Source organism: Rhinolophus sinicus, chromosome 4 (assembly GCF_057876585.1).
Source record: "Rhinolophus sinicus isolate RSI-liver-muscle chromosome 4, RSI-T2T, whole genome shotgun sequence".
In the NCBI taxonomy this organism is placed as follows: domain Eukaryota; kingdom Metazoa; phylum Chordata; class Mammalia; order Chiroptera; family Rhinolophidae; genus Rhinolophus; species Rhinolophus sinicus.
The window spans coordinates 26,414,567-26,438,231 of NC_142504.1; the positions used below are offsets into that span (position 1 = coordinate 26,414,567).

The window sequence follows — 23,665 nt, forward strand, 5'->3', positions numbered from 1 at the left end:
TTGTGGTTGAGAGCCCACTGGCCCATGTGTGAGTCGAACCAGTGGCCTTCGGCATTAAGAGCACGGAGCTCCAACCGCCTGAGCCATCTGGCCGGCCCAGATTTTATTTTATACACTTAATTTTCATGATGTATTCTCCACCATCAGCTTTAGCTTAAAAAAATAAATAAATAAGTCTCCTTTTACAGTTATAGAGATTTAGGTATGTAGAATTGAAAGGCATTCTCCCATTTTTCAAGCCATTCATCGAGAAATTGAGTGATGTGAGACCTTCTTGTCATGCCCTACTAATTCCTCCTTGAATGAAGCATACATTTGCATGCAATTTGGGCCTTACCTGGAGTTTATAATGAAAACAGATACGAGTTTGGGAATCAGGAAACACAAGTTTTAGTCCTTGTTCTTTCACTGGTACAGTGTGAGTCTTATTCATCACTTCTGCTTCGTGGGTCTCAGTTTATTTAAGTGAAAAAAAGGAAAAGAGGGTTGGACCAAATGATCTTTTAGAATTATTCCAATTTACATATTCTATTATCTATGCACAGATAATACGCAGTGATCCAAGTGTGAAATGAAAATAAGTAAAACAGTTGAAGGCCATATTTTGATAGAATGCCACTGGAAGATACGGTGAAAAGAGCTTCAGTTCCAAACTCTACTACGTAACAATTGCAGAACTCTGGTTCATTTATTTCCTCCCTCTGAGGCTGAGAACATCATGATCCTCACAATGTTTTGCACATATTAAGTCTTCATCAAATGTGAAATCCTTCCCACTGCCAGCTAGGTCACGGCCCCAATGAATGTGGGCATAAGTCATAGTAGGCATAGAAACAGCAATATCAATCAACATGGGTGTTTTGTTTTTTGACACAAAGTTTGTTTAAAAAACTGTTTCTTCTGTGAGTCTCAGTAACCTTTTCATTTCCAAATCTGATAACCTCTGGTCATTCCTCATCCTGGGTGACTGCTATGTAGTATCTAGTACTGTGATCCACTCCCACCATGAAAAGCGGTCTTCAGCTTCCTCGATACTACTTTCTTCTGGCTTTCTGATTGTCTCATTCTTTGTTTCCTATTGCTGGCTCCTCTTCCTCCACCTGTACTTAAATAATGATTTCTAATCTTGGAATACTCATCTGACTGACTGTATCTCTGCAGTTTTTTCTATTTTCAAGATAGGTGGAAAGAGAAAGTCATTTCTGCATAAAAATGCTAAGAAGAACCTCCTTAACTTCCATATGAAGATAATCTTTTTCTTTGTTGCCTCGCTAGATTAAAGTGTTTTTCTTTATTTTATTTTTCCTTAGAGCCTATGTTTCTATAGAAATATGAAACAGGGAGAATCAAGAGTATAGAGATATCTTTTGCATATGGCATAAAGGCAAAATTTTCCTCTTTGTGGTCAGGACTGTTTTCAAAACTCTGCATGACTGACCCATCAGATTCTTGCTATTTTAATCTTTGTCTTTATCTTGTCAGAAACTTAAAAAGTGCCAACTTGTACTGTTTGTTGATGATTAAAATAATTGTGTAGTAAGGATTAGCATCAATCAGCAAAGACTATAGAGAAGCTATACGCTTTCTCTCTAGTAAGTCAGACTTTCTAATTCCAGTCGCTAGTTCAATATGATTGCATTGAGAAGACTGTGTCAGGAAAGAATGAAGATGTTCAAGCCAAGGAACTTACATTTGATGAGGGAAATGAGATCACTGGTAACATTGCCCACTCTGTATGAGTTAAAAACTGTAACTGATCCATTGCAAAAGCAATATTTTAAAACTAAAGAGCTGAAGAAAGACCTAAAGGAGGAACTGAGACTTGTACCATAATATCATAATAAGTAGAAAGGAAAAAAGAATACAAAATAAGATCAATTTTATAAGTTAAGCATTTGAGGTAAGAAAAAACATAAAACATTAAATGTGTTCACAGAAAAGTAGGTAGATTGAAACACTGAAGATGTGAGCTAGAGCCTGGGGTGATTTTGTATAAGGCTATAAATGTCAGGATCAGTATTTTAGACCTTGTTCAATAAGTAGTAGGAGCAAGCAACTGATGAAAGCAGTGTTTTATCCGTCAGCATGTACAGAATAAATTAGAAAGACAAGATGCATAGGTCTGAACGCCAGCTTAGTACACTCTTGTAGCAATGCAAGGATGAAGTAATCGGGTTCAGACTGGAACCACAGTGATGGGAATGAGCAAAAATAAATGGATTTTCAACATACAGTAGAGGAAAATAATTTTAGGACTTGGTGGCAGAATAGTAGTAGAAATAGAAATAAACAAATCAAAGGTGATTGTATGATTCTTTAACTCCAATATTTTTTGCTTGAGAGTAGTTATAATATTGGTGAACATTCCTAGGTCTGAAAGTAGAGCTGGTCATAGAAAGTATATTTGTATATTATGCATTAGAGGTGATGGCAGGGGAGCCAATTAGAAATATCCAAGTATGCATTTGAAATGTAGAAATGTAGCTATAGAAATAGCTTAAGAAAGCAGTTAGAGATTTGTGTAATCCCCGTAAAGGGATCTGACGAAGTCATAGGAGAAACTAAGATCTCTAAAATACATTATATACAGGGGAGAAAGAGGTTATTGTATTTTACCATTAATAGATTTTTTTTCTCTAACCTGTTTGCATTTGTAGACGGTTTAAGCATTTCTTTTCACCTAAAGAACTTAAATGGTATTAACTTTAAATTAGTATTTTCTTGCTTGTGTCAGAAATGACACCATATGAACTAAAACATGAGATAGCTAGCTTCACCATTCTGATTCCAATGGTAGAAATTTTTTATTGCATAGCTTTTATCAGACTGTTTGTCTAGATCAATGGTCAGCGAACAATGGCCTGTGTACCAAATCCAACCCACAGCCTGGTTTTGTAATTAAATTTTATTAGAACACAGCCATACACATTTATTTATCTATTGTCTATGGCTGTATTTATGATACAAGGAAAAGTTGCGTGTAGTCAGCCCTCTGTATCCAGAGGTTCCTTATTTGCAGATTCAACCAACCAGGGATGGAAAATACCCACACACACCAAAAAAAAAATTGTTAGATTGTTGCTGATGGGTACTATGTGATTTGGCCTAGGATGGTTATATCTGAATTGAACATATACAGACTTTTATTCCTTGTCATTATTCCCTAACCCATACAGGGCAACTATTTACATAGCACTTACATTGTAGTAGGTATTATAAGTAATTCTGAGATGATTTAAAGTATACGGGAGAATCTGCATAGGTTATATGTAAATACTACTCCATTTTATATAAGGGACTTGAGCATCTGCCGATTTTGGTAGCCAAGGGGGTCCTGGGACCAATCCCCGCAGATCCAGAGGGATGACTGTAGTTATTACAGAAACCATATGACCCACAAAGCCAAAAATATTTACTATCATAGCCCTTTACAAAAAAAGCTTGCTAACCCCTGATCTAAATTCTAAAGCCATGATACAGTCACAATTTCTCGTAGTACTGAATAGTCATTACCCTATTGGGTTAGAAAATCTGCAAAGTTTATCTGGTCACTTGGCAAAAAGTTTTCAAATTCAATTCATCTATGAAGGAACAATTTTATAGTTATAAGAGCAGTGGACTTTAAAGACTCACAGTAGTAAAATATATACCTTTAGGATAAAATTGCTGCATTCTTTGGGGGAATTTAGGAATAAAATGTGACTCTAAAACCTGTAGTAGTAAAAAAAAAAATTTTAAGAGTTAAAAGTGAAACCAGATAAAACATGGGATAAGGAAGATAAGAGACAATGTCCTTATAATTCTGTCTAGAAGATGATAAATCATACCCAACAACTGGACATCAAGAGTTAATTTACTAAGTATGCATAGAAAGGAAAGAATGTCTGAGTCTGATAGAATATGCACCACTCAGAAGAACACTTACCTATTATGATTCAGGATTTCTCAAATTGCTTGAACCTTCCATATTAGTAAAAAAATATTACACAAAGTTCTCTTTTACTAGCTTACTAGCCAACCATCTTAGGTCTTCTAGTATCCAGTCACTTATACGTACTTTCACCACTCATTAATAAAAAGTGTGGCCATTATATACAGACTTTCATTTTTACTATTAATATTCTTAATAGTATAATAGTTCCAGTTGTAGGAACTGTCTGTGGTGATGCATTTCAAAGGATTTGGGAAGAAATTATGTTCCCAGAGTCTCTTTAAGCAAGTAACTAACAATAACTGCTTACCATTGAAGTACTGACACTCCCTGAAAAGCAAATTAGTGAGACTCAGCTTCACCAGAAATGAGTTAGAATAACATAGGCGTAAGACTATAAGAAGATTCCACTCGAAGTAAATGTAGTTTTGATCAAATTATATTCTATATATTTCAAAACTATGTGAAAATACTTTCTGAACTATTACATTAGAACACAAAAGAAAATCAATATACTCCTGAAACTTGTAAAAGTACATAGGAATTTATGATTATTTATGACCTATTTTTTTTTTTAGTATATGTGCTGCCTAAGCGAGCACACCTATTTTTTTTTACATTTGAAAAGAAAAGTGAAATAATGATGAAGCAAAATTTTATATCAACCATTCCCAGAATCACCAGTAATTTTTGCCCAATTTTCTCTAAATTGGATTAGCTACTCTACTACAAACAGGATATTTTTCCTTAAATTCATTGTTTCTGTAGAAACATTAGGAATCTTTTGTAAAGTAAATGCTTAAAACTTTGTATTAATAGCTATATCAATCTAGCTTGGGCTGCCATACAAAATACTATAGACTGGGTGGCTTAAACAATAGAACTTTGGTTCTCACCATTCTGCAGTCTGGAAAGTCCAAGACCAACATGCTGGCCAACTTGGCTCCTGCTGAGATCTCTTTTTTTGGCTTGCTGTGACCTTACATGGTAGAGAGAAACAGAGCAAGCTCTCTGATCTCTTCTTCTTCTTCTTTTTTTTTTTTTTTTTTTAACTTTTATTTATTTTAAGTGAGTTTTTCCAGGGCCCATCAGCTCCAAGTCAAGTAGTTATTTCACTCTAGTTGTGGACGGCGCAGCTCACAGTGGCCCATGTGGGGATCGAACTGGCAACCTTGTTGTTAAGAGCACTGCACTCTAACCAACTGAGCTAACCAGCTGTCCCTCTGATCTTTTCTTACAAGGACGTTAATCCTGTCACGAAAGCCCCACATTCATGACCTCATCTAAGCCTAATTACCTTCCAAAGCCTTCATCTCCAAATATATCACAAATACAAGTGTTAGGGCCTCAACATATGAATTTGGAGGGGACACAATTCAGTCCATAGCAATAATGAAGGATCAGTGTCTTTAAATGAAATTCCCATCCCGGTGTACGAGCTGTACGTTTGTTAGTATTAATCTCTCTAAGAAAGCTGTGAAAACAGGATTATACCACCAGTCCCTATAAGCCAACTGAAACTGAATATCATTCAGTACAATTTATTCTTTTATCAAAAACATATTTATTGAATACATACCACATGTTTCATGTGGCTTACATGGTACTGGGCCCAGCCTGTCAAGAGAATAAAATTATATAACAGTTTCAGTTAATTTCTTATGGTAGGAAACAAACTGTAGATATATATGATTCAGGTTTCAAGCATGTTAGTAATACATTAGTAATGTATATATACAACAACCCTAAGAATTGGAAAAAGATAAAAAGGTAACCACTGATAGTGCATAGTAACAGAGAAAACGGCATTTAAATATAGGATGACTCAAGCACAAAGGCAGGAAGTAAAATCTATATGTTTGATGAATAGTGCATTGACCAGTTTGCCTAGAGTTCCTATGAGTGAGCTGGAGGCAAGGGGTCACACTCTGGAGGATTTGAATATCTCCAGGAGTATTTGAATACCAGAAGGAGGAAAAAGAGGCAGGGGAGGAGGACTTTTCTCAGTAGAAAATTAGAAATAGTAAAGAATCTCAGCAAGGCTTTGGATATTGACAATGGTGTATTCCAGGAAATTTTATCTAATGGTATAAGAACTAAAAAGAAAGAAGAGAAAGAAATTTTAAAGAAGAAAGAAGTGACAGGATTTGACAACTTTAAAACAAATCATTCTTAAATTTCATAGGGAAATTTGAGAGGACCATTGAAAGAAGCATCTTTTTCCTATAATGTCAATAAAAGACATGCAACTATCGTGAAATTATATCCACCTTCTATTTAATTTTTAAGTGAATAGCTGGCTTATATTTGCTTCATACTATTTGAGTCACTTGTGTATAAACTTTTAGTAAAACTAACATCTGTGTTTTCTCTTTACTCGCATTCTTCAGTTTGGATGGCATTTAGAAGGCTATATTATGGGTGGATCAGTGACTGTGTCATTGAAAGCTACTCATATAGCTGTGGCTAGAGTCAACCATTATATTTGCATTATAAGTAAAAACATGGCTCATAATAATGACAATTTGAGACGGTTTACTTAATTTTTCTTTATGACTGCCCTAAGGGACAATGTCAGTCACTACTACTTAAAATGTATATACAGATGATGCCAAACAAAATGTATATATATTTTTGGAAAGGAAAAACCTGTATTCAAGTTGTAATACACAAAAGATGAATACAAGTCACGTTTGACTTCTGCAATTACAAGAGGTGCTCAAAGTGGTTACCACCAGTGTCCATTTCTGATTACGGCGAACTACTGCTTGAGCAATGTTGAGCAAAGTGTCCATTTGTATGCATTTTTGGCATCCCCCCCCAGTATATTATTCCACTATTTATTACTATGTGACATATTTATACCAAGAGTATGATGCAAAAGTGTCATAGATTAGATGTTGAGATTTCATAAAAATAATTTCAAATTTGCTCTTGTTTGATCTCTATGTGATTTCATGCTATCTCCTGACAAGCATACTTTCTGTAAATTATGTGGAGCTAGAATAAATAATCCCCAGGAGCAACCCCACCTATCCTAATCCTCCAGCCCCTCTGTATCCTCACCTGCCAAGAATGCCCATTGTAGTGTTGACGTGTCATTAAGATCTGACATCAGTCTGTTTATGTGGAAGCCAGCATGATTCTAATATAGACCAAAAAAAAAGGAAAAAAAAAAAAAAAAAAACTTCAATAATATGCCTCACATAGCAGGAACCCTCCCAGCCCTGGGGGGGTCCTCACCCTATATCACTTATTGATTAATAAGGTTATAAATAGAAAGTCTAGAAAGAAAAGAGAAAGTTCTAATTCTCCCTCTGCCAAAGTTAAATAAATATTGTAGCATGTGAGATATAAGTATTTACCATTTATGCTGTTATTTTGAGTGAACAAATATACTTAAATCTTATGCTTAAATTAAGTGTCTTAAACTATATTGATGCTCTTGGTATTTACTCCTTTGCTTAAACTCTGGCCCACTTTGTTCTTTTTAAAAGATTACATTTTAGAGGCATTGTTGGGATTATGCCCAGAATATCTGGGCCAACTTATCTCAGTAACTCACATTAATCTATTAATTTTTAGAGATTGTTATGCAATAGGGAGAAAAAGAACAGAAGAGGAAAACAAACTAGATAGAAAACAGCAAAGGAGCTTGATTTAAAGAAATTTGGCCCACACAACATCTTTAAAATCTTCTTTTTGCTAATATGTTTATAAATTACCACCCAATATTTTTGTATGCTTCATTTATATAAGCTATTATGTTCAACTTCCAGATTTTTTTCTATTTTTAAATCATTTCCTCTAATTGTCTATGAATATTAGCACCCTAGTCTATGGAGATTTTGGTTTTGTTTCTATGTCTAGGACAGCCCTGTCATAAAATGATTATTAGCATTTCCTATTTTGAAAGTAGCGCTGTAAAAGCAGCTTGACAGGGATGTGACTGCCATGGTTCCACCAAGCTTCATTTGTTGTCAGGCAGTTAGTTAACCCTTCCCAGGTCCCAGTAGGGGACCTCGCTGACCTCAGTCTGAGCTAGTCCACTGGGAGCTGATTATTATTTCCTAGTAAGCCCTCCTACAAGAACGTTCATATGTTATGAGCATCAATGAGACCGGGGATCATTGATAACTATTTAGGATCAGTTTTAAAAAGTGCATTTTTTTCCCCTTTCTGCCAGTTCCATTCACATTAATTAGGAAGTATAATTTGGCAAATGTGTCGGTGAAAATCTCTCTTACACAGAGAAAGATGAGGATCATTATATCCCCCTAGTAGACAACAGGAGCCCTCTTGCATTATTTATAGGTTTGGTCTTCTAAGCACAATTAGGTCTCTTGGTATCTAACTCCGCTCACATAAAGCTTTTACTTTTTCATTCCTACATGATTCATTCTCACTATTAACATGTTTTCGTAACAGTATAAGAAAAATCACTCTTCTAATCACTCTTCTAATCAGCTGAACATAGTCTGTCTCTAGTGCTACCCAGACGCTGTTGTTGTGGGATAAACCGTGGTAATACTGTTCAATTTAACAAATCAGGTCTCAGAGCTCCTTGAACTCTTTGTTACATATAATCCAGAAGCTTTCACTGCAATTGGGCATTGATCTTATTCTGATTCCTGTAATGAACTTCTCTGTGCACATTTTAGATCTACTAATTTATTTCACACTGATTGTTGCAATGAAATGACAACATGATCTTACACACTGAAGGGTATTCCATAGACTAATAAACTCTTCCTTTCTTTGCATCCTAAATAATAAAGGCATTTCATTCCTGCTTAACAAAATGAAGATGAGCAACTACATTGTGAATTCTGTTAAATTTACTTCACAGCTGCATCAGTAGCCTTTCATTTACATACTGATATATGCGTAACACCAATATCCGTGTCCTTTTAGCTCAAACCAATGTTATCTCTTCCCCCTCATTCCAGGAACCTTTATTATTCTCCTTTTTGAAACACAGCTCAAAATTCAACTTACATGAAAGCATTCTGGAATTGACTCTACTTGTTCTACTTATTAATCTTTTACAATTTAAGTTGATGGGGAATTTCAAAGATACACAAAAGTAAAGAGAATAGTATAATGAGTACTAGTAGTGTAGTCATGACTCCCTCAGCCTCAACAGTTTTTTGTTGTTGTTTGTTTTTCTTAAAGTTTATTGGGGTGATAATGGTTAGTAAAGTTACATAGGTTTCAAGTGTAGAATTCTGTGATACATCATCTATATATCTCATTGTGTGCTCAAGACCCAGAATCAGTTCTCCTTCCATCACCATATATTTGTTTTTAACATGTTGCCATTATTGGTTGTCTGCCACTCCTCACATACTTAAAAAGATTTTTCTGGGATAAAATATCCCAGAAAAAAATTAAAATTAAATTAAATAAAGGATAAAATTAAAATAAAGCAACTTCAAAGGAGATATATATACCATCTATAAATAGTTAATTATTTTTTTAAAACATAACAGTAGCATTATTATAATACTAAATAAAATTAACAGTAATTTTTAATATCATCTAAAATTCAGACCTTGTTTAATTTTTCCCCCTTTGTGTCGAAACTGTTTACAATCGATTTGTTTAAATCAGCGTTCATGAAGTTCTTCACGTTGCATTTGGTTAGAATATTTCTTAAGTCACTTTGAATCTAACAATTCTAGTTCCCTTTTTCAGAGCATTTATTTATTGAAGAAACTGGCTTTCTTATTTATCTTTCCAACATTTCCTCAGTATTGATGGGTTGAGCTTGTGTGACTTGATTCATATGTAACCCACAGTCAATCACATAGATGTCTCCCAGGCTTTTAGCCTGCCGGAAGCAGCCTGACCGTGACACCTAAATAAAAATTACTGTGCCCTGTAAATAAAATAAAATTATAAATAAAATAAATGAATATAATCAACAGAGTTTCATGTGGAATTTGACTTTACAATAATTACATTGGTGTTTGTTGACCTCACCAAGAAGCTTTCATGGTGAATTACCCATAGGGCAGCAAGCAGCATGGTTTGGGCCCATCTTTCTAACAAGACCTCAGCCCAAAGGGGCACTTGCATAATCATTATACACAAGACACACATGCTCCACCTGTAAATACAGATACAATTGTCCGAGTACATGTAGCTTTCTGGTGTGCTAGGAAATGATGCTTAGTATGATGAATCTTTTCTATATTGCAAACCACCCTGTTTTCAGTACCTTAGAAAGATTTTTAAGATTTATAAAGTTGAGAGACCAGATGGTTTCCTTTGCAAACATTTATATTTTCCTCACCCCAGGAAGTTCATTTCAGATTGCATTCCTGTGTTTGAACAGTATTTCCTCTACATCAGAATAGAAACAAGTTGAGATGTGTGATAAATTTTCAATATATTTTATGAATGGTGGTGTTGCTATATGTTTGCATAACATTGCATGAGTAATTCATTCAAAGTACCCTGTCTAACATGGCAGATAAGGGCAGTGGAGTGCTAAGTGGGTTTCTGAGAACAGATGTGGGAATTTTACACCTCTTTTTTCTTTTCTTTTCAACTACCGTGTTTCTCCAAAAATAAGACCTAGCCAGACCATCAGTTCTAATGTGTCTTTTGGAGCAAAAATTAATATAAGACCTGGTATTATATTATATTATATTGTATTGTATTATATCATATATCATATTATACCAGGTCTTATAGTAAAATAAGACTGGGTATTATATTATATTATTTTACTTTATTTTAGTTTATATTATATAAGACCCAGTCTTACAGTAAAATAAGTCCAGGTCTTATATTAATTTTTACTCCAAAATACGCATTGGAGCTGATTGTCCGGCTAGGTCTTATTTTTGGGGAAACACGGTAGTTGAAATACAAACTATTTTAGGTACTGCAGGTATATAGGAAAGGGCTTTAGATTTATATAAATAGTATAGATCTGCACAAAGATAATGAATTTGTTTCTGGAATTGTGTTGGTAATAGTTTTATTTTGTTTTCATTTTTTGTTGTTACTTAATGTTATGATAATTGGAGCAATTCTGAAATACATTTTGTGAGAGAGAATCTTAGAGAAAAAACCTTAATGGAGAACTTAAGGCAATTCCATTTAGCTTCTCAAAAGATTTATATCCAAGTTTCTGTTTCAGAGAGTCAAATTGGATGAGTAGATAAAAGTCTTATTTCAAAGTACCCAGATTTAATTTTGTAATTTTCTTTTAGTTATAACAGTGCAACCTTCTTTAAAGCATAGGGTTCTGATATGGTCAAATCTCTTATTTTCCAAATTTATCTTTCTTGAGGTTCCTACATATCCTGATTAGTAAAATGTCTAATATCTTCCTCTTTATCAATCCCTTCTCTTGGGTCTCCTTGGAGCAATTTTGCCCAGAAACCATCAGAACTTACAAAGTTTAAAATGTTTAAGGAATCAACCCCACTTCCACAAGGCAGGTGTGGAGAGAACTGCAAAATCCCATCAGCTCATTAATATACCACATCATTCCACAGATAGGATTCCCTGTACACCAATCCACAGATGACATTCTTCCAAATTATATGAATGCTTTTTTTGATCCACTCCTTGCACAAGTCCCCTTGAACTCCAAGTTCAGACCACCCTTAGCTCATTCCCACGTGCTCAGCCATTGTTTCCCAAAGCTTGGCACAGTGCCAGGGTGACTGAGCACCAAAGAACTTTCAGTCTTGGCCACAAGTATCATCCAGACCCCTTCTTGTGCCCTGAATACGCAAACCTAGTAGGTTTTAAACTTGAAGGTGTATGAGGAACATCTGAACAGCTTGAAAAAAATGCATATTCCTTGTCCCCCCACACAGTTCTTATTCAGGAGCTCTGTAATGAATCCAAGAATCTTCCCCTGTAATAGGCTTCCAGGTGTGTGTCTGATGTAAGTGGATATATACATATCTACTAGAGCACTGCTGCATGCTGGAATCATAAGGGGATTTTGAAAAGACACTCATGCCCAGGACCCCTGTCCTCAACAAATTCAATCAGAATGTTTGACTTCAGCAAGGATGTGGACATGTTCCTAAAGTTATCCAGGTAATTTTAATCTGCAGCCTGAACTGAGAAACACTACCTTAGACTAGTATGATAAACACAGATCACCAGGTGGCTCCTCCCTGAGGGGTGAGTCTTGTCACACAACCTTCAGAAAGGCCACTATTGTCCACTTTACCAGGTTTTCATTATCTTTAAAATTCAGTGCTGCCTGTCCTTATCATACAAACTGGTCCTTCTCATGTTGTGCATACTAAATGAAGACATATCTATCGCTAAGAAATAGGTGAGTACTCACCTACACATGCACAATTACATAACTTATCCTGTAGCAGCTGCAACAAATTGTGTTCCCCTACACAGAGAAAGTCTTCCCTTTCTAGAATTGTTATATCCTTAAACAGACTCCATCACGCAGCCCTACACTACTAGGCGTGAAGTTTTAGTATACAGATTCAGAGAGCGTTGTCTAACCTGAGACCTTCTGTGCCCTAACTGTAATTTGGGATCAAAATATCAGGCTCCTCCACCTTAGTTTCACGATAAAATCCTGAGCAGGGCAGAGATCAGCAGCAGTTTCAGCCTAGACCATAAACCTGAAAGAGCCATGTAAATCAGTCTGACTGAGGCCATTTAAGCTAGTTCAATAAAGACTTAACTTTAGGACCACGGTATAAATGTTTCATCTGCTTCCTCAGTAAATGAATGAATGATTTTTAAAATCAACAGGGGGAAATGGCAGAGGGAGAAAGGACACTTTAAACATCATTTGCTCTTTTTCTTTAGGACCTTTTTACGTTAAAGCAAGTATATTTAAGTATATTAAAGCAAGTACATCTATATTGAATAAGTAATAAAACTATGACATGGTTTAAAGAATTCAGTAGAGCAATATCTTGGGAAATAATGTATGTGAATCAAAATTATCTGACCATTTTTAAGAGCCCATATGTGATTGAGGAAATACCAATTATGATATGATAGATTAAGGGTGATAAAAGTTTTTATTTTTATTTTTAAGTTCATGGTTGATATTCGTGCATGGGATGAAATTGTGGACAGATAGGGTGGGGACCTTTGACATTGTTCCCTCCCATTTTAACCACTTGAAAGCCATCCCAACAAACTTCCAATGTGAAAAAACAAAGACAGAAACAAAACTATGCAAATGCAGCTTCAAGACAAGTTCCGTAAGCATTCCCTTCCCACTGAAACCTTCCAACCAATTTACTGCCAGTAAGACCCTTTTATATAGGTATCCTAGAGTGGTCAATAATATAAAAATAATTATTAGAGATATGTGGTATCTCCCAGAACCTCTATGAATAGTCTGGCTCAACATAAACTATTATCAGAGACGATGCATTATTTATTTGTCTCGTAAATAATTCATTTCTAAATATATTCCATATGTGACTTGGAATTCTTAATAGCATCTAATAAAAGCTGCTAAATGCCATGTGTGTATGTGTGTGTGTGTTTGTGTGTGTGTGTACACGTACATGCGTGCATACATGCATCCATATGCTTTTTTTGTGACACAAAAACCACTGAGGGTTATCTATTATTTAAAAAGAAAACCTACAGGATCAATTTAATGCCTACTGTGATTATTAGAAAAACTACCGGATTTCTGCTGCAAGTAAAGAATTAAAAGAGGATTCCTCTGACTGTGTAAGAAAATGTTAGGTTAATTCCTAAATTGTAGAGCAATTACAGACATTCAAGTTTGTTATAAATAGTTTTATGCTTTTCCTTTAGCCATTACTTGTCGAAAGCAAGATGGAGGACCGGCTGGCATCCATGAATGCCTCCAGTATGCAGGCCCCGTGCCAGCCCTTACCCAAGCCTGCCAGATACCCTGCCAAGATGACTGTCAGTTTACCAGCTGGTCCAGGTTTTCTGCATGCAATGGAGACTGTGGTGCAATTAGGACCAGAAAGCGTACTATTGTTGGTAAGAATAATTGGGATGCCAAAGACAACACTTGTCAAGGCAGAAAAACACAAAAATGTCAGACCAAGAGAGTTCTGACAATGTATTTGGAAAATGCATGGATATGCCTTATTGTTGCTATCCTTACACCTAATATGTCAATGGATTCGGATATTTATTTTAATGAAAGTTGGCAGTGACAGATACATGTACTTTTAGTATGGAAAAAAGTAGCCTTGAAAATCAAACTCTGTCTTCCAGCACAATACGTGAAAGATTATTTTTGTTAAATATGTACTTTTGGTTCATTGCCTAAAGACTGTGAAATGCTTAAAGGAAAGTTTTGTGGGAACAAGGAGAAAGGTTGACACTTTATTTTCTTAACCCATTCTCACTGTCACCGCCTCAGGTTACTTCATATCCTAGAAGAGGAATGTGGCATTAATTCTGTAGCTGAAAACTACATTTTAAAAGGCAATCACAATGACAAAAAGCAGTAATATAATGAACAGGAGCCATCATACTAAACTAAATCCTGATGCACTCAAAAGTATTGTCAGTGGCAAAAGAAATCTAAAAATATCAGTGCTAGTACTACTCAGAACTTAAAAATTATAAATGAGCTGCCTATCATAATGAAGACTGTTGAAAATTATATAAGGCAGCTTATGAAAGAGATAACTATATGTAAAACATATGTAATGATATGCAATATAATTAAATAGCATATAATATATGGCACATAATGTAATACAATTATATAAATGTATGTGATCTAATTAAAATCGTGATGTATTGTTTTTAAAGCACGTATTACTCTTATACTTGAGGGTTTTTTTTTTGTTTTTTTAAGGGGATTTATTTATATTTATATACAAAGCATTTTTAATATTTTTATTCTGATATTTAATATCTTCATATTGAATGTTATTGACATTTCCTACATTAATCATCATGTCAAAATGATTACTTTCCAGAAATACTGAAAGATGAAAAATCATAATCAGAAAAGTAAATACAAAAATCTCATTTTCTAAATTGTATTCTTATATAGCTATACCAGCTATCTGGAATTAACAAAGAAGCTGTGCAATTCCGTGCAGTGACACTCTATTTCATATTTTTGCACATTATAAAGGAGAGATTTATGCAGCTACCTCAAACTTCCCAGTCAGTGAAAGCACGTGATCATTTGAGAGGATTTTAATCATTTTAAAGAGTATAAAATTTAGCACAATTAGCGCCTTATGAAAAATAGACTATTTTAAAATAAAAAATATTTCACTGTACAAAGCACCCAGTACTAACAAGAGCCTATATGGAAAGCACTGTGGAGTGATAAAATAGCATTTATTTAATAGGCTACTATAGAATATGGTTAAAATGGAGAGAGGAAGTTTAGGAAAAGAGAAAACTTAGCGATCCTTGAAATTAATAATGACATTTTCCAACTTAAATTTCTCCCCAGGAAAAAGTAAAAAGAAGGACAAATGTAAAAATTCTCATTTGTACCCCTTGATTGAGACTCAGTATTGTCCTTGTGACAAATACAATGCACAGCCTGTGGGGAACTGGTCAGACTGCATTTTACCAGAGGGGAAAGTGGAAGTGTTGCTGGGAGTGAAAGTACAAGGAGACATCAGGGAATGTGGTCAAGGATACCGTTATCAAGCAGTGGCATGCTACGATCAAAATGGCCGGCTCGTGGAAACATCCAGATGCAACAGCCATGGTAATCCAATTTTTCTTTACTGTTATACATTTGTTATCGTTGGGGAGTGGAGGGAAATAAAATGCATGTGTATGAGAATGGAGGGAAATGAAGGTTCATAGAAGTGAGCTCTCAGTTGAACATTATGGGACACCACACTGTATCATTTCTATGTAACAGGACATTTGGTGGCACTTGTCTCATTGTCCAGACTTTGGCAACTAAGTCCCAAAATTGGTGGCAAAAAAGCCTTACAGATAGGCAAAAATGGTGCCAGAAACCTCCCTTGGAGTTAATTAAGAGTCTGTTGAATAAGCGCAATCATCCCTACCAGGTCTGTGTACAGACAGGGAGGGAAGAGGAAAGGAGGTTTGAATTCAGTCTGAGGATGAAGTTTGAAACTAGACAGACTATATACTTGCCAAACTGGCCAGATTTGCAATATGCCCAAAATGTTATTAAGTGGCGGGGAAGAAGGATCGAAAGCCGTAATTGGTGAAAACTCAAACCCCTTGTTTATTTCTCATTGAGTTGAGATTGACCAAATAATAAAGTACATACTCTTAGGAAACTGTGCCCACTTTTGTTTTCAAAACCAAAACAAAAAAGAAACTAAAATAGCGTGATAATAATTGAGTTGCCAAAAGTTTATGAAGAGTGGCCATCTTTGACATATACTTTGACATATATAGTGAACCCTTTGGTTCTAAGTCTTAATATAGTCAGCCTGAAACAATATTTCTCCATTCTTTCATTTTAACACATAGATATGTATTAATACATATCTATTATATATATATATATAACATATATATTACTTATATATTAAAATGAAAGAATACATATATGTGTACATATATATGTACACATATGTGTTAAAATATAAAAATACATATATGTACACATATGTGTACATATATATAATGGAATGAGATCAGCTTATAGAAGGACAGTTTGATTTGTAAATGTCTCATATTTGCAATGACTGGATGATGATCCTCTCACCTTCTTCAGGGAGGTGCCTTAGGAAGATGAATTAAATTGCTAGGAGGGAGGTGCATAGCAGTTACCCTCCAATCTTGCTGAAATAACTTGTACTAGAATGGTGCTCCTCTAGTTTCATTATATGGTTCAGAAATCAACATGAACTAATAGGGCCGTCTCACATTTTATAAACCATCAAGGTATCATAGTGACACATTTGTTGGAATCTCTTAGTCTCGACAAAGAAGTTTCCAAAAACCTTATCCTATTTTTCAGCTTATCTCAGAATTCCTATTTTATCAAAGCCTGATGATATAAACCCCAAAGTCGCCATGATACTGAAACTCCAGATATAAGTATTTTTCAGCTTAATATATGTGCATTGCTAAGTTTATTTTCCCATGCATTTAGAACAATTACTATAGAAGAAAAAAGAATCTAGTGTTTATAATAAGTACACTTTGAGAAACAGCTCTAAGAATAACTGAATATTTTATTCTCTACATCAAATATCATAGATGCTATCAATTAGATACCAGGAAAAATGTAAATGTACTTTTCATTCTGAGATGATATGATAATGTATAAGATCATAATTAGTTGTTAAAATTTTAAATTAAATATGACCTTAAAAATGTGTTTTTCCTGGAATGTAGCATGTGAGTGTTTGCTCATATTTTAAATTGTTATGCATAGTGAATCACCAGGGTAATCATTTGTTTTTAACATAACCTGTAAGCTTCAGAATGACTCTCATATATTCTCACTTTTACCCTGATCTGTTAATGAATTGCATGAGCATTTCAGTAAGCCACGTAACAGTCCATCTTATTTTTAGGAAAAAAACTTCTAAAATATCCTGTGACTCTCACAAAAATGTTTGATCACTAAAAAAAACAGTAAAAGTACAAAAATAATTGAAATTGGCCAAAGGCAGTAGACTTCCTAACTTAGTATTGTTAATCAAAGCATGAAGAAAGCAGTATCTGGAAGAAAAGTACATATACCATGTTTCCCTGAAAATAAAACCTAGCTGGGCAATCAGCTCTAATGCATCTTTTGGAGCAAAAATTAATATAAAACCTGGTATTATATTTATTATATTATGTTATATTATATTATACCCAGTCTTATATTATAGTAAAGTAAAACCTGGTTTTATATTAATTTTTGCTCCAAAAGATGCATTAGAGCTGATTGCCCAGCTACGTCTTATTTTCGGGGGAATATGGTAGGAAAAAGATGGACCCATGATGGCACTGAACTATGAGGATTGTGAAAGAACCTAAAATCCTTAACTAAGTGAACGGTTCCAGTTTAGTTTTTTATGTCTGTCCAGCATCATTCCTTTCTCGTTAAATCTGATATATGATATATGCCCAATGGATTATTTTAGTGTTTACTAACATATTTACTCAAAGTAAGGTCTGAGAAAATTGAATCTCTATTGCCTGATTCCTTTGGAAATTATGACTTTTTTTTTTTTTAATATACGAGTATATATATGTTCTGTCAGTTCTGATGGTGTCAGTGAAATGCTGTAACTTTGATACTCTATCCTAGGCATACTCTAAATTGCTGTCTCTGTGACCACGGCCTTGTCGCAGCCAAATCAGCTTTCCAGATGGATGGTAGAAATGGGGTTTTGAAGTGTTTTTCAAAAAAAGTCTCTTCGTACTTTTAGTTTAAATATAAAATCGATCCCCACATGTATGCAGTGCAAAGACACTAATCCCCTGTTCAATCATGGCTGTAGGCCATTTCTATTTGGTTTGTTTTGTCCATCTGTGGATCATGTTATCAATTATTATACTGATAAAGCAATTTTACTTTCACTGATTTCATTAGGCCATTTCCTATGTAGTCACCATTTTTTAATGTCTTAAACTTGAGGCACAATTCTTTTAGGTCTGGAATTCTCCATAGTAATAGAATCTATATTGAAAAGTGATATATCTATTCTTCAAAAATCAGAGCTTAAAGTATACCATGGGTGCCACATAAATGTTCATTTCCCCCCATACATGTCATTATATATAATTTTTTTACAAATATTGATATATAAATACATTTTGGCATTTATCCTAAAACATATAATATAAGTTATATATTTACTCTTGGTATGAAATCTTGTATGGTGTTACTGTAGCAACAGATTTTAAGTCACTCAAAAACCAAATCACATATTTTCTACTCATGGCTAGAATCCATTAAGATCTTGATTGGTTCACTAGAAATGTAGACATCAAGGGAAAGGAGAGGATGCAGAAATTCAGGCCACATTGCAGACCTGCTGAGCCAGAATCTGCATTTCGAAAAAATACCCAGGGGTTTCTATGACACATTTAAAGTTTCTTTCACTGGATCATGAGGATACTCACAGGGTTAGGTATGAATCATGAGCATGAACCTTGATGGGAAAGGTCTGTTGAGATCACCATCCAGAGAACCACAATCTGATGCTGTCTGGGCAAAACATTCGACACCTCCCATGTGATATTCACTTGATTACCCGTTGTGGGGAAGAGAACATTAGGAAATGTTTGAAATTTATAACAATGGGTCTTCACAAGGTGAATGCCTATTTAGGTATGATTTTGAAAACAGAATGCGTCTATAGGACCTTCTATGGAAGGATATTGGCAATTTAATGATTGTTCAGACAGAGAAATAAGAGAGAGCTCTGGTTTTACTTACTGCTCGATAAGTAAACAGAATACCCTATTTTATTAAAGGACTGTGCATTTGACTTTGTGCACTTTATACTCATGATCCAATGGCTCTAACATTATCAGGACTTTGCCATTTGGACATTATGGTGGTAGTCAGACAGCTGCAAAACATTTTTTTTGCTCACATTACCCCTTTTAGTTACTTCAGTTTGTCTTTTGACTGTAGTCATTTTGAATAGTTCAAAGTAGTTTGTGTAATAAGATTACTTTTCCTTTAACGTTAAATTTAAAGTCTAGTTATTTGTATTGACACAGCCATGTTTTCTCTCTTTGCCTACTCTGTTTATGAATGATATTACAAAGAACCTCTAGTCATTAATGAATGGGTTTAGTAATTGCTTTTGGAAACATCTGTGGGATTCAAAGTGTGCCCATTAAAGTTGGTATTTTGCAAAAACCCTGGCTGGCGCTGGCACCCAAAGTTGCTCTTACAGGATTCGCTTCACAGTTGGTTTGCACTACAGCACTAATTATTAAAATAGAAATCTACACATTTTACAAGTGAAACTGTCAATAAAATAGTTTCACATTATAACTGTAGCTTCCCCTTGTATGGTAACTTTTAAATATTGCTGCCTAATATCCTAGGTGATCTACATCCTTATTTCACCAGCCTCACACAGTTATGATGCAGATGATTTCAAAGCCAGTATCATGTGTAAATGACCATCCTTACCTGCTGCAAGGAACTGTAACTACTAGGTGCTGCCTTATCAGTCAGAGCCTAAAGTACATATGCCACAGGTGTGGGATTGTTTTTTATTAGAATTTATGGGACCAAAAAGGAACCATCATCCACACTTAGAAAAGGAATAAATACATCATGGGTATATTTGTGGTACAAGTGCCCAATTGAATTTTTAAAAAATGCATGTAGTACTCAATTTACAAATAGATTTTAGTTCAGTAGCATGCACTTTTAAGACATTGTATGGAACTCAGATACAACTGATAAAAATAATTATGAATATGGAAAGATTTAATTATAGCCCACATGAGCACTTAACTATAATATTCCTGGAATGTATTACTATCTGTAATGGGATTCTATAGAAGATTATGTAAGTTTAATATTAGAGGTTAATTAGGAACAAAATTGACTGAGAAATTGCTCCTTATCATAGTGGATGCTTGTATTTGAGGAAGAGCATGTTTAATTAAACTTGGCAGAAAGGGCAATAAATAGTCTCATAAACAAGCTGAAATGGGGTGCTGCTGTCTCTGAAAAGCTTTTTCAGTTGGTGGTATTCATTTATTGTCTATTGCATTTCAGAATTTAAATGACTTGATAGCACAGGTACAGCTAGTATATTTTTTGCCGTTATTCTTCACAATTGAGATCTTTTTTCCTACCAAATGTAAAAGAGAGGCAGGGGTTAAGGGACAGACTTTTCTTGAAGTAATAGTTGCAAGTTTAAAGAGCCAGGGAAAGAAGGAAAGGACTACTCTGGATAATTGTATACAAAAAGAAAGTGATTGCCTAGGGTTAAAGTTAAATAATGTATGGATACCAGCATTATTCTGGAATAGGCTCCCTGAAGGAGCTTGTGGAGTTGATGAGAGAGAGACTTCTCGTTGGAAAATTTCCTGCAGCTACCGTTCACGTCATGTGTGATGGAAAACCATCTGGTGTTAGCATTTAGTTCTGTGTATTCAATGTCCCAGAGACCTCAACTCATCTATGAATAATATAGTTTTCAGACTGGGCTCCACAGAGCCCCCCCAAGCCAGGCTGTCAAACACAGCCTCCAATATATCCCATACACTTACAGGGCTTTTCAACTTTTTAGGAAGAAAGTGTCCTGCTACTTAAAATAAATTTAACGGTTAAGAATAATTTATTATTTGCAACAATAAAAAAAGAAAAAGAAATTTGATCTTTGCTTTTATTAACAATTTCTGCTGTTATATTTTACTCCATATCCTTTCCATGGATCACTGGCCCTTATTCCCCCTAATGCCGTAGGGAAGTGATTACACTAATTTCAATGAAATCATTAGAGTGGTAATCTTCCTGATATCTGTGGTAATTTTATTGATATAACCATAGAGTTATTTGTTACTTAGATGGTGTTGCAAGGCTTCATAATTCACAGAGATGCTAAATGACCTATGTGAATCCACATATATATTCCTATTACGTTACTAAAGTCCTGCAAATCCAAAATAGTTTTAAAGCTCTATAGTCCATGAGTTGGATTTAGTTTCATTCCTAAAATGTAAGTCTTTTTCTACTTCAAAGCATCATCATAATGGTCGTGTAGTGAGCAAGGCTTACACACAGGAATTTTTTAAGAAATGCATGAAGAAATCATATATTAGACATAAACCATATCTATGGACTCATAAGTAACCTGAGAGCATGCCAACAACTGTGTGGGCATTTGAAATTTTAATTTTAAAGAAAAATATTTAGTTGTTTTTACTCTCCATTTTATCCCATTTCTTTATAGTTGCATTGAAGGTCAATTTGGCCCATATAGGACATTTTTAGTTAATTTGCATAAAAACAAAATTGACTCCTTTTAAGATCTTTTTAAATAGCCATTAAAAAAAACCTTAAATTTATCCACATACCAGTTTCCCCTCCCTTTGCCTTAAGTTTGACCTTTGAAGCTTTAAAACTTTAAAGTATCAAATACTTTAAAAAGAATGAAACTTTCTTAAGTTTGGGGGATTATGTTTTTAATTTGTATGCTTGCTTTTACTTTTTTTTTCGTATATGTAAATGGGCATAAGAAAGCATACTTTAAAAAAATATTAAAACTCTGTACAGCTCAAAATATGGATCCAATTTGAATACATTATAATTACAACCTATGTGTATGATCTATTTCTCACGTGTTCAGTGAGATGCTATAGAAAAAAGTCATTGAGTATAGAAATGCAGTATGTGAGTCATACTCCTAGAGATTCACAGTTCATAATTAGCAAAAGAAGTAAGCCCAGGGTAAAGAGACCTGTTTAACCCAGTTTAATGCAACAACTTTTTAACTTGACCACAGCATGCTTTCTCTAAAAGTAATGTTTAATACTTATTTACAATCCAACACATTAGTGTTTAAAGATCATCCTTTGGAAATACTTCTGTGGTAATATATGATTTTCACTGATTGAAAGAACAGAGCCTTGCATCGGATCAAGTTAAAAATAAATTACTCTTATAAGTTTCAAAGTTAATTTATTTCCCATTACTTCATAATCTGAACACTCCATCAAATATATTTATATTGCTGATAAAATTCTATTACCCAAGTGAGTTTTTTTTTAACTTATCTATGATTTTTAGTAGAGTATTAGTTAGAATTATAAATGTTAAATTTGGGGAGAATGTCAGTAAATGTCTTAATACATGTAATTATTCCCAAGGTTTTTATTTTGGATGAATAAGTAAACTATAGTACAGGTTCTAACATAAATAAGTTTATTTATTTCCTTTTTAAATAAAATGTATGTCTGAAAGTACAGTGCAGTTCCTGCACTAATTATCTGAAGTTAGGCCATGCATCACAGGTTAAGGGCTCAGTCCTCTCCAAGACTGTTCTCACTTTACACATCAGCTGCAAGTTTGGGGGTCCACAGTTTAACCTTACTACTGCCAAGTTGGCTACAGATTTGGGGGTTCCCAATACACTCTCAGGTGCAATAATTTACTGGAATGACTCAGAGAACTCAGGAAAGCACTTACAATTACAGTTTTATTATGTCAAAAAGATACAATCCAAACCAGCCAAAATAAAAGACTGAAAGGCAAGGTCTGGGAGGGTCCCAAACACAAGGCTTCCATGTTCTCTTCCCGTGGAGCCAAGGAACATCACCCTCTCTGCACATCAATGTCTATAATCAGCCAGAAAATGCACCTGAGCTTTGATAGCCAGAGCTGTTACTGGGGTTACATCACGTAGATATGATTAATTGAATCACTGACTACATGGTTGAACTCAACTCCCCTCCTCAGAGGTTGGTCAGTTATCATGTGACTTAAAGCCCCAACCCTCTAAACATCTGGTTGGTGACCAGTCCACTCAACCAGACACCTTTACCATCAACTCATGTGTAGTCCAAGGCGACCACCCTGGATAACAGAGATGGTCCTATCACTCAAGAAATGTCAGGGCTTGGAGGCTGTCTCCCAGTCATCTGGGATGAAGACCAGCCAAATTCTTTATTATATTAATACAACAGAAAGCTTCAGAGCCTGCTATGAGCAATGTCCTTGATAATGAATGAACTTATACATAGATGTATCTAAATGAATCTGAATGTACCTAATCATTGGGTAAATTCCCAGTAGTGGAATAACAACAGCTACAGAACCCCACAGTCATTAACACTGATGTTGAA

General features: G+C 34.8%; 1 protein-coding gene across 1 annotated transcript in view; it reads left to right on the plus strand.

Moving 5' to 3' along the window:
* Positions 1-23,665, plus strand: part of THSD7A (thrombospondin type 1 domain containing 7A) — a 352,776-nt gene that overhangs the window by 283,804 nt on the left and 45,307 nt on the right. The window contains exons 12-13 of the mRNA XM_019726870.3: positions 13,721-13,915; positions 15,363-15,626. Coding sequence (XP_019582429.3) covers positions 13,721-13,915; positions 15,363-15,626 — 459 coding nt within the window. The remainder of the gene's footprint in view (positions 1-13,720; positions 13,916-15,362; positions 15,627-23,665) is intronic.